Source organism: Thalassophryne amazonica, chromosome 6 (genome assembly GCF_902500255.1).
Source record: "Thalassophryne amazonica chromosome 6, fThaAma1.1, whole genome shotgun sequence".
Classification (NCBI taxonomy): Eukaryota; Metazoa; Chordata; class Actinopteri; order Batrachoidiformes; family Batrachoididae; genus Thalassophryne; species Thalassophryne amazonica.
Genome location: NC_047108.1, coordinates 76,862,610 through 76,880,439, shown reverse-complemented (window position 1 = coordinate 76,880,439; position 17,830 = coordinate 76,862,610). Strand labels below are relative to the sequence as shown.

At 40.5% G+C, this 17,830-nt stretch overlaps 1 protein-coding gene across 1 annotated transcript in view; it reads right to left on the bottom strand.

Moving 5' to 3' along the window:
• cacna2d3a (calcium channel, voltage-dependent, alpha 2/delta subunit 3a) overlaps positions 1–17,830 on the bottom strand; it is a 629,699-nt gene that overhangs the window by 185,312 nt on the left and 426,557 nt on the right. Inside the window, exon 12 of the mRNA XM_034172543.1 lies at positions 16,638–16,771. Coding sequence (XP_034028434.1) covers positions 16,638–16,771 — 134 coding nt within the window. The remainder of the gene's footprint in view (positions 1–16,637; positions 16,772–17,830) is intronic.

Here is a 17,830-nt window from a genome sequence, read left to right as displayed (position 1 = left end):
TGATTTGATTTGATTTAAAATAAACCATAAAATAAACAATTTTTTTTCAGTCATGAGTAATCTAACTAATTATTGTTTCTGTCATTACAAGGCCTTTATTGTTACAGTAAAATGTGGCATGTTACTATAATTTAGCTCAATGAACCCGTTTTCATCTGCAGACTCTCGGCAACCACACATGCAGTTTTTTTTCCTTTTCTTTGGTTGGGGAGAGGGAGGGGTATGACAACCACATAAGTGATGGTGATTGGCTAAGGAAGAGTCAAATTTCATGGTAAGCCAACCAAAGGCAGAGGTGAGTAGGAGGTAAAATATCTATTGTGTAGTAACATAGTAATGATATCTACAACAATAAATTTAATTTGATGGATGTCTTCTCTCACATTGTCCTATAGCAACTCTCAAATAGTGTTTATTAGTGTACGTTTTCTGTAAATGTATTCTATTAAGTGTAGATTTCATTCATTAAACATTTAATGTTCAGTTTTATGATAATTAATTGAACACACAGTTGAATTCCATTAAGAAAAAAAAAAAACAGTAGAATCTAAATTCATTGACATATTTGAACATTTTTAAAAAGTTACTTTCCCTAGTACTTAATTACTTTTATAATGCTGTAACTCAGTTACTAAGTCAGTTACTTTTGGGAGAAGTAACTAGTAACTATAACTAATTACTTTTTAAAGTAACATGCCTAACACTGTTGGATATAGTCAGGGGAATTTCCACAGCCTCTATTCACATAACAGCAGGATAATATCATGCAAGCACTTTGTGCACACATGTCATTGTTTCAACATCTAGTGGCGTTAGACATCTGTGAGAGTGCCTCATGGTATTCACTCAAAAATCAGCAGATCCTTGCATCAGCAAAGGCTGTGCTCAACAGTCATACACAGCACTCTCACGAAATTTACTGTATGTGGATGTGCAAGTCCATGTGATATTTGGTTGACATTCAGACAACACTCGGGCAACATGCGCTAATGTGTGGTTAGTAACAGTTCAGTGACATACCAACTGCGATTTGCTATTCATTCACATTTTTGGTTGCAAATTCGCATCTCCAACTACTCTCCAACTGTTGCAGCCTGGTGGGATTCAACCCTAAGCACTGTTCATTTAACACAAAGCTATTCCATTAGTACTCAAGAATCCTCTGATGAAATGGAGAACCAAAGACATCAAGATGTTGCCTTAGGTCAATGATCAACTTGAACCTTTGTTCTCCTGAAAAAAATATCAACATTGCCAAACACTTCTGCCCATTGACCTCAAGACTCCATAAGCTCTTCCCAGGTGTATCCTGAACTCAAAGGCCAAGGACCCAGAGACATGAGTGTCACTACTGAGATAACTGAATGTCTCAAGTTGTCCACTTTTGCTCCTTATAGATACACTTCTGATGGATGAATAAAGGAAGTAATTGAAAGTCTGAATTTTAGGCATGCCGTCAGGATGCCTTGGACTTTGCAGCATGACTTTGCGCCCTCCCCACTGGCTTGCAATGCACATTATACTCCACGTTTGGGGCCAAGCTTGTTTAGGTTATCACAGCGTAACTTTTGTGTTGAGAAAAAGTGCTCTGATGTACTCCATTATCACAATAATGGAGTACATCATTAAAAGATTACTGAGTTTAACCTTGTTCAGACAAGGTTAGTTTATACAAGGAGGTGCAGTATAAACAATCTTAAATGCACTGTTGTCGCTCCACAAAAAGAAAGAAAGAAGACAAATAATGTACTTGGCTCCTGTGCTTTGTCTTTGTTCTCAGCTCTGAAAGAATGGACTTGTCACTTTTATAACTTCAAGTTATCATGCTGACAAAACTTTTTTTAAAGAATTATTATGCTGTATGCCATCTGCAGAGGTGCACAAGGCACATGCCCTGTGTGCTCAAAGCAATGAAGGTGGTCTGAACAACTCTCATACAGGCTCAAACAGACACGTCCCATCCTACTGGCTTTGGATTTTATTTTTTATCTGCATTTGGCCATGGACTTTGAAAGGTGTATTATGCACACAACAAAGCATGTGATTCAAAGACATGCAGTGTGCTTTACAAATGCATCTTTATGCACCTCCATGCTTGTGTTCATGTGGGATTAATGTAACCTGAGGCAATTGTTATGGTTCATTTTACAGAAGGTTAACCCTCCAGGGTCAGTGGATGCGCCAGATTGTCTAAGTGTACTTTGCATCATATTTCTATTAATAGATCAGCAATGGAACATCACAGAGACCACTTTCAACCACTTTCTATAACTACACATTCTTTTCTGTAAAATAGATCCTCTTGGATTGACTGCGAGTCAAGAACTGCCTCGAGACCAGAGAATGTCACATGGTCTGTCTCCTGTCTCTGCCTGCTATGAGAGATTGCACTCTCTATTGCAGCATCTGTTAGTAGCAGATCTTCACTCAAAGTCACTTTAAAAGGTGGTACAGGTGGTAGGGAAGAAGGTGTTTAAAGATACTGGGCTGTTTACTGTATATTTATTTGGTGTTTTTATTTTTTACTTATTTAATCATTCATTTATTTGCCTTTTTTGGTTTATTATATATTCTGCTGGATTTTTTTTCTTCTCCTACTTCATTACAATGTTACTTGTTGTTTACAATGTTACTGGATGTTTAGTTAAATCAGCTTAAGTTATGGAGAAGGGGTGGGGCTACATAAGTTTAATACTTCAGCCCACTCCTTTTCAGCATGTGAACTCAGTTCTGCAACATGCAAGTATTTTCTTCACTGTTTTTTTGTTTGTTATTTCTTCGCTTTTTAATCTTTTTACATATTCGAAATAAAGATTTTACTCATTCATTCAACTCTAAATAACAGCTCTGTCAATCTGAAAACACTTCTTTTTATTTAGTTTTACTGACAGAAAATTCAATATGGAAAAACACATGGAGGGTGTTGTGAAAGTGTAGTGACACGGACCCACAACAGGGGGCGCAAATGAACAGTCAATAGATGAGCCAAAAATTAACAATTTAATGTTGTGAAGGAGCACAACGAACATACAGACAATCTCAGAATATGATTACAGTCAATCCACAAAGGTGACGTGTGGGCAGGCTCGAGGATAGAAGACGTCTGTCCTGAGAAGAGCCGGAACCACACGATTTCCGCCGCCGCCGAACCTGGTGAATACTGGAGCCGCCAAGTCCCGAATTCCCAGGTGATCACCGTCCCCGACTGTCGGATCTGGTACTGCTGGCGAGAACAAAGACAGTCAAGTGTGGGTGTGTGTACACCCAGTAACAATTATGGTGGGAATGCCACCTCCACCTCTCACTCAATAGCTTGCTGAGTACCGCAGTGATTCCTCAGGGGAAAAGAGTGCAGTCCGGCACTCAATCAGCTCCCGCAGACAGAGGATAACAGGTACTCCTGCAAAGACTCACAATATACAGATTGATGTGTAAAACACAAACGGCTGAGTATATTACCTCCAATGAAGTATGATATCTCGGCAACGAGGTGGAGATGACATCTGGTCTTTATGGAGTGAGATGATGTTGAGTAGATGGGTGACAGCTGTCACCCCCGGCTGTGTCCGTGGCGGCAGCGCCCTCTCGTGCCTGAAGCCCGCACTTCAGGCAGGGCGCCCACTGGTGGTGGGCCAGCAGTACCTCCTCTTCTGGCGGCCCACACACAACAGAGGGATTATTTTCTTCAGGAATGGTGCAGATATTTTTTCAAGGCAGCAATGGACATTTTTTGGCAACAGTTTCAATTCAATTTCAATTTATTTTCATTTATATAGCGCTAAATCACAACAGAGTTGCCTCAAGGCACTTCACACAAGTAAGGTCTAACCTTACTAACCCCCAGAGCAACAGCAGGGGACCCCAGACTTCCCAGTTTGTTAAACTATACATACAGAATATACATAATAAAAATGTATATTCACAAAAGACTAAAAATACATTTCATATTGTCAGCATTAAAGCTAAATTAGATATTTTACACAATGTTGTAGACAAATGGATGTCACACATTTAGAAAGGTGAGATTGTTCTGAACATTTTGATATGCAACACATGGGCATTATACAAACAAAGTATCTTAAAAGGGCAAATGCTGAAAATATGATGAAACTGAGAAAATGCCCTTGGGGGAAAGGAGCAAAATCCTGGAATGAATGCACAGAGCCTGTATGGTGCATTTGGATGAGGCAAAACACTGAGGATCTCTGGTAGTAATTACTTTACTCCACTTCCCCACTTAAAACCTGTCCCGCCAAAACATATTATGCAATAAGAGATTATCGATATTGCAGGCATGACATTTACAACTCCAATCCCAATGAAGTTGGGACATTCAAAATGAGCAAATATTTGCACAAAAACAAAGTGTATCAGTTTGAACAATAAATATCTTGTCTTTGTGGTGTATTAAATTGAATATAGGTTGAAGAGGATTTGCAAACCATTATATTCTGTTTTTATTTACATTTTACACAATGTCTCAACTTCAGCCACAGCCTCTGCTGTTCGGAGGCCAAGCAGCGGGTGTGGGAGGAGTTTGGAGCAACCATGGAGAAGGACTTTGGGTCGGCACGGGTTATATATTAATCTTTGGTAGCACAGTAGTAGCATTTCTTAAAACTACAGCCAATCAATAATTTCAAACATTTTCATTCTCCATGGCCCAAAATGAGTAAAGTTTGACCATCTTTATTTCAGAAGCATTTTGGCTGTAGATCAGTGGTATTGGAGCCAAAACCTCATTTGTTTCGTTAAATGCAAATTGCATATATGTACACAGTCAGTGTTAATCTGTCTGTTTATTTTGCCTTTACAAAATAAACTCAATCAATCAACGATATTTAATTGACACGCGGCTATGGGGCCATTATTGTAGCAAAACGTATTTGCAAATTTAATGCAATCTGCATTTAATGAAAGGAAAGAGGTTTTGGCTCCGATAACCGTTCATTTATAGATACTGCATGCAAATTAAACTGTGTGAATCCCTGTCTTTGATTGGTGGATGGTCTCAGGGGTGGAAACAAAGCAGTGCATTTTTTTATGCTGTGTGTCCAGCATAAACGACACACTGTTGCACTGTTGACTTGGAAAATTGTCTCGTCTTGTCCAGCCCAACATTTGTCTTTTGGGCATTTATGGGGCCATTATTGTAGGAAAAGTATTTACAAATGTGTATTTTGATCTCTTCGACGGACCAGCCAGGCTTAAAACGACAGCGATGAGTGATGTCATTGGTGCTTGCGCCCTCTGGTGGAGGCACACAGACAAGTCTCCACATGCACAACCAAATCACTGCACACATTTACAGATCTAACGCTGCAGAACTGTAGCAAAAGTCAGTTGTAAGAACACATCCATTCGAGTGGCCCAATTTTCACAGTCACAGGGATACACATGCACAGATCAAAATGCGCACACACAGATTGCTATACGCATTTGTGGATCTGTTTACACACACAGATCAAAATATGCATTTTCAAATAGTTTTGCTACAATAATGGCCCCATAACAAAGAACTGTGAGTGCTGTTTGTACGTATGCACCGAACAGCAGTTTGGAGTATTCAGCCTTCTTGGAGTCCCTGAATGGAGTCCTGCACGGGGCACCGGTGGGGGACTTCATTGTTCTGCTGGGGGACTTCAACGCACACGTGGGCAATGACAGAGACACATGGAGAGGCGTGACTGGTAGGAAAGGCCTCCCTGATCTAAACCCGAATGGTTGTTTATCATTGGACTTTTGTGCTAGTCATGGACTGTCCATAACGAACATCATATTGGAACATAAGGGTGCCCATAAGTGTACATGGTACCAGAGCACCCTAGGCTGAAGATCAATGATTGATTTTGTGATCGTATCATCTGATCTGAGGCCGCAAGTTCTGGACACTCAGGTGAAAAGAGGGGCAGAGCTGCCAACTGATCACCATCTGGTGGTTAGTTGGATCAGAGGATGGGGGAGGACTTTGGACAGACCTGCTAAGCCCAAACGGGTAGTGCGGGTGAATTGGGAAAGTCTGGAGGAGCCCACTGTCTGACAGATCTTCAACTCACACCTCCGGCAGAGCTTTTCTAGCAATCCTGTGGAGGTTGGGGGCATTGAACCAGAATGGGCAATGTTCAAAACTTCCATTGATGAAGCTGCAGTGGGGTGCTGTGGCCTGAAGGTCTTAAGTGCCTCAAAGGGTGGCAACCCTCGAACACAGTGGTGGACACCGGTGGTCAGGGAAGCCACCCAACTGAAGAAGGAGTCCTTCTGGGATATGTTATCTCGGAGGACTCTGGAGGCAGGTGCAAGGTACAGACAGGCCTAAAGGGCAGCAGCCTCTGCTGTGGGGGAAGCAAAACAGTGGGTGTGGGAGGAGTTCGGAGCAACCATGGAGAAGGACTTTCGATCGGCACCAAGGTGCTTCTGGCGGATTTTCCACATTTATTTATTTACATGCTGTCTCGGTTGAAGTGTACGTACGATAAAACCTACAGATCTCTACATTATTTCTTCTTGTTCTTCTTTGTCTTTCGGCTGTTCCCCTTAGGGGTCGCCACAGCAGATCAATGGTTTCCATCTCACCATGTCCTCTGTATCTTCCTCTGTCACACGAACCACCTGCATGTCCTCCCTCAGTACATCCACAAACCTCCTCTTTGGCCTCCCTCTTCTCCTTCTGCCTGTTGGCTCCATCCTCAGCATCTGTTTCCCTATATATCCTGGGTCCCTGCTCTGCACATGTTCAAACCATCTCAATCTCGCCTCTCTGACTTTGTCTCCAAGCTGTCCCACTTGAGCTGTCCCTCTGATATGTTCATTCCTAATCTTGTCTATTCTCGTCACTCCCAAAGAGCATCTCAACATCTTCAGCTCTGCCACCTCCAGCTCTGCTTCCTGTCTTTTTGTTAGTGCCACCGACTCTAAGCTGTACAATATAGCTGATCTCACTATTGTCTTGTAAACTTTCCCCTTCACTCTTGCTGATATTCTTCGGTCACAAATCATTCCTGCCACCTTTCTCCATCCACTCCACCCTGTCTGCACTCTCTTCTTCACCTTCTCTACCACACTCTCCATTACTTTGAACAGTTGACCCCAAATATTTAAACTCATCTACTTTCACCACTTCTACTCCTTGTAACTGCACTATTCCACTAGGCTCCCTCCCATTTACTGACATTCATTCCCTTTCTCTCCAAAGCATATCACCACCTCTCCAGACTAAACTCAACGTGTTCTCTACTCTCACTGCAGATCACAATGTCATCTGCAAACATCATAGTCCATGGGGACTCCTGTGTGATCTTATCCGTCAACCTGTCCATCACCACTGCAAACAAGAAAGGTCTCAGACTCAGAGCTGATCCTTGGTGTAATCCCACCTCCAACTTGAATGGGTCTGTCATTCCAACTGTGCATCTCAACTCTGTCACACTATTCCTGTACATGTCCTGCACTACCCTAACATACTTCTCTGCCCCTCCAGACTTCCTCATACAATACCACAGCTCTTCTCTTGGCACCCTATCATAAGCTTTTTCTAAGTCCACAAACACACAATGTAACTCTTTCTGGCCTTCTCTGTACTTCTCCAACAGTATTCTCAGAGCAAACACTGCATCTGTAGTGCTCTTTCTCGGCATGAAACCATATTGCTGCTCACAGATCTTCACCTGTTTTCTAAGCCTAGCTTCTACTACTCTTTCCCATAACTTCATGCTGTGGCTGATCAACTTTATGCCTCTGTAGTTACTGCAGCTCTGCACATCACCCTTGTTCTTGAAAATAGAAAAAATAATTTATTTGCAAGAATCCCCCGCAAAGTCCCTCTGTTAAATAAAAGACATGTGCAGAAGAGGTCACAATTTGCCAAAGAACACATCAACTGGCCTAAAGAGAAATGTAGGAATATTTTGTGGACTGATGAGAGTAAAATTGTTCTTTTTGGGTCCAAGGGCCGCAGACAGTTTGTGAGACGACCCCAAAACTCTGAATTCAAGCCACAGTTCACAGTGAAGACAGTGAAGCATGGTGGTGCAAGCATCATGATATGTGCATGTTTCTCCTACTATGGTGTTGGGCCTATATATCGCATACCAGGTATGCGATGGATCCATGGATCAGTTTGGATATGTCAAAATACTTGAAGAGGTCATGTTGCCTTATGCTGAAGAGGACATGCCCTTGAAATGGGTGTTTCAACAAGACAATGACCCCAAGCACACTAGTAAACGAGCAAAATCTTGACTGATTCCAAACCAACAAAATTAATGCCTCGCAGATGTGAAGAAATCATGAAAAACTGTGGTTATACAACTAAATACTAGTTTAGTGATTTACAGGATTGCTAAAAAAGCAGTTTTAACATAATAGTTTTGAGTTTGTAATGTCAACAGCAGATGCTACAACCCCTGGCAAAAATTATGGAATCACCGGCCTCGGAGGATGTTCATTCTGTTTAATTTTGTAGAAAAAAAGCAGATCACAGACATGACACAAAACTAAAGTCATTTCAAATGGCAACTTTCTGGCTTTAAGAAACACTATAAGAAATCAGGAAAAAAAAATTGTGGCAGTCAGTAACGGTTACTTTTTTAGACCAAGCAGAGGGAAAAAAATATGGAATCACTCAATTCTGAGGAAAAAAATTATGGAATCATGAAAAACAAAAGAACGCTCCAACACATCACTAGTATTTTGTTGCACCACCTCTGGCTTTTATAACAGCTTGCAGTCTCTGAGGCATGGACTTAATGAGTGACAAACAGTACTCTTCATCAATCTGGCTCCAACTTTCTCTGATTGCTGTTGCCAGATCAGCTTTGCAGGTTGGAGCCTTGTCATGGACCATTTTCTTCAACTTCCACCAAAGATTTTCAATTGGATTAAGATCCGGACTATTTGCAGGCCATGACATTGATCCTATGTGTCTTTTTGCAAGGAATGTTTTCACAGTTTTTGCTCTATGGCAAGATGCATTATCATCTTGAAAAATGATTTCATCATCCCCAAACATCCTTTCAATTGATGGGATAAGAAAAGTGTCCAAAATATCAACGTAAACTTGTGCATTTATTGATGATGTAATGACAGCCATCTCCCCAGTGCTTTTACCTGACATGCAGCCCCATATCATCAATGACTGTGGAAATTTACGTTCTCTTCAGGCAGTCATCTTTATAAATCTCACTGGAATGGCACCAAACAAAAGTTCCAGCATCATCACCTTGCCCAATGCAGATTCGAGATTCATCACTGAATATGACTTTCATCCAGTGCTTTTCCTTAGCCCATTGTAACCTTGTTTTTTTTTCTGTTTAGGTGTTAATGATGGCTTTCGTTTAGCTTTTCCTTATGTAAATCCCATTTCCTTTAGGCGGTTTCTTACAGTTCGGTCACAGACGTTGACTCCAGTTTCCTCCCATTCGTTCCTCATTAGTTTTGTTGTGCATTTTTGGTTTTTGAGACATATTGCTTTAAGTTTTCTGTCTTGACGCTTTGATGTCTTCCTTGGTCTACCAGTATGTTTGCCTTTAACAACCTTCCCATGTTGTTTCTATTTGGTCCAGAGTTTAGACACAGCTGACTGTGAACAACCAACATCTTTTGCAATATTGCGTGATGATTTACCCTCGTTTAAGAGTTTGATAATCCTCTCCTTTGTTTCAATTGACATCTCTCGTGTTGGAGCCATGATTCATGTCAGTCCACTTGGTGCAACAGCTCTCCAAGGTGTGATCACTCCTTTTTAGATGCAGACTAATGAGCAGATCTGATTTGATGCAGGTGTTAGTTTTGGGGATGAAAATTTACAGGGTGATTCCATAATTTATTCCTCAGAATTGAGTGAGTCCATATTTTTTTTTCCCTCTGCTTGGTCTAAAAAAGTAACCTTTACTGACTGCCACAATTTTTTTTCCTGATTTCTTATAGTGTTTCTTAAAGCCAGAAAGTTGCCATTTGAAATGACTTTAGTTTTGTGTCATGTCTGTGATCTGCTTTTTTTCTACAAAATTAAACAACTCCAAGCCTGGTGATTCCATAATTATTGCCAGGGGTTGTACTATTATTGTGAACAGGTTAATTTGAGCGGTAATTTATATATATATATATATATACACGAGGTCTGTTAGAAAAGTAGCCGACCTTTTTATTTTTTTCAAAATCCTGATGGATTTGAATCACGTGTGCTTGCATGAGCAAACCTTGAACATTCGTGCGCATGCGTGAATTTTTTCACGCCTTTCGATTGCATCATTTGCTGGTAAGCAGCCTTTGTGTGAGGACGGGTGTCGTCTCTCGTCGGATTTTCTTTGCAAGGAAAATGGCGGAACAACTGGAGCAGCGTGACTGCATCAGATTTTGCCAGAAACTGGGCGACAGCCAGGTGGAAACCATTCGGATTATTCAGACGGCTTTCGGTGACGATCTTATGGGCATCACACAGATTAAGGAGCGGTACAACCAGTTTATAGACGGCCGCACAACGGTGGAGAGCGAGCCACGCTCCAGTCGGCCATCAACATGCTGAAATGACCAGATCATTTCCAAAGTGAACGCTGTGGTGATATGGGACAGTCGTGTGACTATCCGAGAAATTGTGGAAGAGGTGGACATCAGCACTTTTTCGGCACATTCCACTGTGACAGAAGATTTTGCCATGAAAAGAGTTGCAGCGAAATTCATGCCAATGGCTTTGGCACGAAGCTGATGGCAGAGCAAAAGCGCCTCCGTGTTGAAGCCTCACAGGACATGTTGTGATATGCCCAGCTCTTCCACAATTTCTCGGATAGTCACACGACTGAAAAGCCACCGAAAGCCATCTGAATCTTCCGAATGGTGGAAGAGGTGAGCATGTCACAACATGTCCTGTGAGACTTCAACACGGAGGCGCTTTTGCTCTGCCATCAGCTTCATGCCGAAGCCATCGGCATGAATTTCACTGCAACTCTTTTCATGGCAGAAAGGTCCACATTTATGACCAACTTCACAACACTGAGTCAGAAAAAGATGCTCAAATGACCTGCAATTCATGGAGGAAAATTGTACGTACAGTAGTGTTCAAAATAATAGTAGTGCTATGTGACAAATGATTAATCCAGGTTTTATTTCTTATTGTTACATCGAAACAAGGTACCAGTAGATTCAGTAGATTCTCACAAATCCAACAAGACCAAGCATTCATGATATGCACACACACGCGAACGACTAACAAGCTGCAGAAAGCATTTTGAGATGTCTTAAAAGGTAATTATTTGACGTGTTTACATTGTCATGGCTTCATAAAACAGTTCCGTGTTTTTTCCTTCTTGTCTGCAGCTGTTACAGTATTTATTCCTATTTTTATAACAGATTTAACTTCTTGTTATAATCGTTCAGATGAGCTGCGCTCTGATGTGATCTGCTGACGTCACCATTCACCCTGTTCACTGCTTCTTTACTCCAATCAACTTGTCCAAGTCCAGCAAATGCTCCAGAGTCTGTATTGTTGGTGTGAATAGTGATGCAGACATCCCGAGTGCGCTTCTTTTATGACTGCAATGCAGATGCCGTGCCCACACAACACGTGCGCGATGCATTCATAATACACCCGTAATACTGCCGTGATAATCGCAATGCATCAGATCCGTTTCCTCACTACATGCTTTATATAACCCTGATTGTTCATCCTATATTCGCTATATATTATTAATATATCCGTAATTCATACTGGGACATTTGTCATTTTTGGCCATTTTTGTTGCAGATGACAACGAATGCCCGTAATTTGTGTACTCAATTCATGTGCAATTAATCCTCTCCCCAGTGGGACTGGGCCCTAAGATGGTGATCATGTTTGTGAGGTAGCTTTGAACCAGAGATCTTGTGGCCACAAGATGCTGAGTACAAGCTACTCTACATGCTAAGGACATATTATTGGGGCCATAACTTATCATTTAGTGATTAATAATTAAGCTTAACTGAATTAAAAAGATACTGATAATGTGGACAGGGAGAACAATGTAGACAGAGAGCAACAGAAAATGGAAATGTTTAGCATATCAAGAGGATCACAACAAATAGGTGCCCATATACTGCTAATAGCCTGTGGCTGTTTTGCTCAAGGTCACTTTCTTTTATCGCCTTACATTATTTTTAAGCTCTCGCTTTCATTATGCCATCGGAATCATCAAAAGACAAATGGCCATATTCAATCTCTTGTTTCCAAACTCAATAATGCCACAATAGGGGAGCCTGTATTGTGCTGCACTGCAGAGTTTATGGATTGCAGTCGGCAAAATGGGTCAACACTTAGGTTTAACTGACTTTTAGCAGTGATAACGTGATAGAGCGCAGTAAAACACATAAGGGGCACTAAATATGTGTCATTCACTCACATTACAAAGCATCTGTTCGTGTCTGTCTGTGTGCGTTTGGCTGCACCAGAATGAACCGAGAGATCAGAGACTAACACATCCAATATGCCCCAGCATGGTCAACTCATGCTAAACAACTCTGAAAAACACACAGGAGGCTCATTTACTTAATGATTCCATCTGCCGTTCACACATTCAGACTCAAAGCCATGAAGAGGCAAAACACATTGTCAACCCTCTGTTTACTTTTATCACTACTATTCCCATTTGGATAATATAACTCAGCCATCCTGATAATGCAGATCTACTTCTTTGATCATAAGATAAAACAAAGTGTTTATTGATTCTTAAAATTCCAGTTTGAAATTATTTATATTTATTATCTAATCAGAATTGAGAATAAAATGTGATTTTCATGAAAAAAAGTCTACTTAGCCACTATTGGTCATTTCAGTAATGGCATTTTGTAATAGAGATTGACGAGGATATTTTTAGACAAACTTACTCGCATAGATGAAGTTATAGTGATTGACTGAAGAAGAAAAGTATGTTTATGATAATGATAAACTACATGACTACTGCCTCCCACCTGGGTACCCATGGCCCTGCAGTGCAAGGATGTATATTTTGTTTTAATCAATCCCTGTGAGTATGTATTTAGGCATATGTGCAGTTATAGTTGTGATACTTACACACTAACAACAACAACAAAAAAATCTTTAAGAAAAAAGATGGATAACACCTTTGGCCTTCTGTCCATGTTTGGATGCATGTGTACCCATAATTCAATGTGTGCACATGCATGGCACTCAAAAACACAAGTTTCTGAACTTATCTATAGTCAAACATTTATCCATTGAATTGGTTGGGACAACACGTGTCAGTTCTTTGTTGTACATTTTCGGTGAGGTGACACCTAACCTGAGTGGCTGCTCTACATGTGTGAACTAGATATGTTATTTATATTTGTCACAGTATTTGTAATTGCACCTAAAATATACAAAGCTGAGTAAGTGAATTTAGCCAAGAGTAGTGGAGAATCTGACTGTTTGCTCAAGGGATGAGCCAGCTTTTGTCTAGTCACGGCAACAATCAACACAGTGTCCCCACACATAAAATATATCAAATAATGGGTCCTTCCCTGAACAAACAGGTAGGTCGAAGGGAAAAATGCGAAGCTGAAGACAGAAGGTATTTTCTCACAATTTTTGGAGAATTTGAATTTTAAATGGTTTTTATGTGACAAACAAACAAAACAATCCCTAAGCTCAATGGTGCTAAATGGTATAATGTATTGCCTTTGTTCAATAATTCCAAATCTTTCGGCAGCTAGAATTGCCATATTTAGCAACATTACATAAATTAATCCAAACAGCTGGCCTGTTATTTTCCTAAAATAACTATTTTGAAAATGAAATCATGTCCTTGTACACCTATTTGTTTTATTATTTACTACTTTTGTCAGCATTGTTGAACCTCTGAATATCTAAACTTGAAGATAACCAGGTTACCTGAAAATGTATGTATTACTGCAGCATAAATTACTCTATCAGATGTTCAAAAATAATGTTTACCAAATAAGATGTTCTTTTTAGCAGAAATTGCACACAAATGCAATTTGTTTACAAAGGCTTAATTGTTTCCATAATGCCAATAGAGTCAACTGATTGTTTTATATGGAATAAGAATAAATGTGTTGATACTTCCAACCTTCTCAGGACACTTAATCATTCACAGCAAACAGCTGATCTATGTTTCAGCTTTAAAACTAAACATTTAACATAGCCCACTATGACGCTGAATTTCTCTTGGATCTAAATGAACACCAACAAAGGAGCATATACTGAGTTTATACTCCTTTGTGAAGTCACAAGCAAAGACTGTTGAAGTGGAGGTAAAAGGAAACCATATCCAACAGTGATTAAATAAAACAAAAATCAGTCAGCTTTGAACAATACCTCTTCCCGAAGGGCCCCTTCACACATGGTGCGAATTTGGCTGAATTGTGCATGAAGTGCGCATGAAGCAGGAATAGTAGTAGTAGTACGCAATATGTGTAAAATCACAGCTGCCTCCAATGCCTCGTACACCTGTTGCTTCAACTATTTGCACACACCAGTGGCTGAAAGACAGACTGTGCACTGTGAGAGCGCATTGAACCCTCTCGCGGCAAGTGTCGGCCAAATTCCAGGTGACACACATAAACATCTAACACCACTCACATGGCACTTAGAAAATGTGTGGCCATTCACATTGTTAACATGACAACAGTCAGCAGACGATCACTGTCGAGCTGGATGGGAAATTTGTCTAAGTGCCCCCATGAGTGTGGCTTTGCAAACACACAGTGACACATTGGTGTGTGCGCTGAACTGACAGGGGGTGTGTCTGCCGACAGGAGCAGCTGTGGAGATCTGTGGTTCTGGGCGTCACGGCTGGGGAACACGTACCGTGTTTGGACATACATGAACTAACAACTGCCCACTGTGATGTGCGTGTGTCTGCTTGCTGTCATCACGTGGACAGACATAAAAACATATCGCTGTTGCAATGGGCTGCAGCGAGCATGCACGGTGCGCACATTCACAGGCTACCCCAGGTGACCATCAGATCATAACACACAGCGTGCGATCTGAATGTTACGCCACCCACGTGAGCTCTGTTCCACATGGCACGGTGTCTGTCCTGCGGTGCCCCATCCACAAGACACTCGTGTTGGGCAGGACATGCACACGGGGCCAGCTGGGCATACTGCCAGCAGATGTGAACATGATAAGAGTGCACTGCTTCATCATTCATGTTATTTCATGACTGTATGTCTGTGACCATGGGTCACCTACAGAGGAACAGATGGATCATACTTGTATTGTCTGCTTGGTAAGAGGGAGTCAATAAAATGCTGTGTTTTTAAATGGTGTGTGGTTTTATTTTTTTATTTACTTTTTTAAATACATCCATGTCCTTCTTGATAACCTTTTTCAGACCACTTGCTCATTGTTTTTTAATGTGCCAAAATACCCACGTTTGTGATTTAAGGGGCAAAACCAATAGTTTGTTACCTCCACCAACAAAGTTGGAGGAGGTTATGTTTTCACCCCTGTTTGTTTGGTTGTCTAATTTTTAATAACCTGGAGCCCACAATTTTTCATATATCATTATGAAATTTTTACTGAAGATTCATACCCTGATAGGCAAGAACTGATTCAATTTTCAAGGTCATAGGTCAAAGGGCAAAGTCAGGAAAAATCCTGGAGAATTGAAAAATCCCAATCTTTAACACTGAACAATTTTTCAAAAATTCATAACTCTGTCAAAAAGATCAAAATTATTTCATATTTGCAAGTGTTATGTAGGATGGTATCCTTTATTGACTGACAAAGTTTGATCTGGATCTGCTCCAGATCACAGATTTTGAGAGCATTTAAATTTAACATTGAAAACCCCATTTAATGTATATTTTACATTATAACTTAAACAAATGTGCCCCCATCACTCTCATAGTTGAAAGAGAGGTACAGACTGGCAATCACTATCCCCCCAAAAAGTTTGATCCAGATCTGATCTGGATTGTGGATTTTGTCGATATTTGAATTTAATATTCTAAAGTTCATTTGATGTACATTTTGCATTATATCTCAATCAAAACTGCCACAATCACTCTCATTTATGACAATGAGGTGCAAACTGGCACTTTCAATGAATAGAGTAAGTTTGATATGCATCTGTGTTGAGAATTTAGTGGATATTTGATTTTTTTAACACTGAAAAGCCGTTTTGAGCTATAGTTTTTGTATTATAGTTTAGCCTAGAAAAAGCCACTTCTAACAGGACTTTGATGGTGAAATTTTTTTCCAAGGCAGAATTTGTGCAATTGGAAACTAGAGCACAGTGCTGTAGTTTACTATTAGGAATTGTCTCAAGACAGTCGTAAGAATCAACAAGTTCATAGAATACCACAGTGATCTGAACACAAGAGCAGTTTGGAGGTTGGGTGTAAAGAGGAGGCAGGAGTGTCAACATTTCAGATTTCAAAAATAGATGACAGTGATGTGTAAGTGTATACTACAAATGTTACTTTCTGGCCTCATGAGAAAAGGTCAATATGGTTATTTTTTATCTGTGTTACAGATTGGAGCTTTAAATTAAAAAGTGTTGGGGTTATGTTTGTTTGTTTGATTGTTTTTTATGGATTCTGGATCCATACTCAGCCTGTCAGGCGTGTGCTTAGTGAGAGATGAGGGAACTGGAGTCTGGTACCATGTGAGAGATGGGAGAGCGTTGTCCACTCACAGTGCTATCGATGTAAGCCTCAGTCCAAACTGTGTCGTGCTCCCGGTCGATCACCTTTGGCCGACTCAGCACGTGGAGATACTCCATCACATTCTCTTGCACATCGGCTAAAGTGGAGATCTGAGTGAAGTAGCCTGTTGAGCAGACAAAAGAGTAGAACTACAGTAACTTAGATGCTTTGCCACTGATAGAGTCTAAGCAGGTTTGATTCTCACGATGTCACTGCTCTTGACCCCAAATACAGATTGGGAGTCCAGTCACTCTAAAACTAAAATCAGTGATGGGCACAGCTAACGAAAGTTTTTCCTCATTAGCCTGTGAAATGTTAACTGTGATAACGCTAAGCTGATAAACTGTTATAAAACAATTAGCAAAAGCTAATGCTAAGTGATAAGATTTAGCTATATGGAGGAGTAGTCAAACACAGAGACAATGTGAGAAAGTGGCCACCTGTGTAGAGCCATAGCATAATATACAGTTAAACTTTGTTTTTAAAGTTTGTGTTTATCACTGACAAGAAGGAAGCAAAGAAGAGACTGCTAATGCTAATGGCTAATGCGGGATCACTGGCCAACAAAATGGAAGAACTGGACTCCTACATACAGGACTCTGCATTAAGATTAAATGCAGGTCAACCCAACGATGTTGTAGGGCACACAGCTAACCGCTATGGCAGGAGAGGACTGTTCACAAATGTTTTTGACATTCAGAAGTTCCTTTTAAAGAATTAGCAGACTTAACATTAGCAGAACTTAATTTCATGGAAGCCAAGTGGCCACTAATGATTTTCAAAGTTAACTGAAATGCTCATCTAACTAAAAGTTCACTTTGCTAAATAGTGGTTAGGGGATTATAGGAGAACTGTGCGCACCACTGACTAACATGCACTCACCAAATCCTTTACAAGCCTTCACTTCTATTTCTTTAATACTAAAGCATACAGACATTACACATGGAATCCAGCAAGGAACTTTTTGGTTGATAAATCAGAAAGACGTCTGGATATATACATGAGCTATAGCTGATGTACAAGTAAGAGCGCACCAGCATGGGTTTGTGAATGGGTAAGTGGTATGTAAATGTAATGGGAAAACTATCTCAGTAAACCAAATGTGATGCCATCTCCTATGATGGTAATGCTGCCATTATGATGCTAATGGGTGAATGCAGGAGGGAATATACTGTTATCTCAG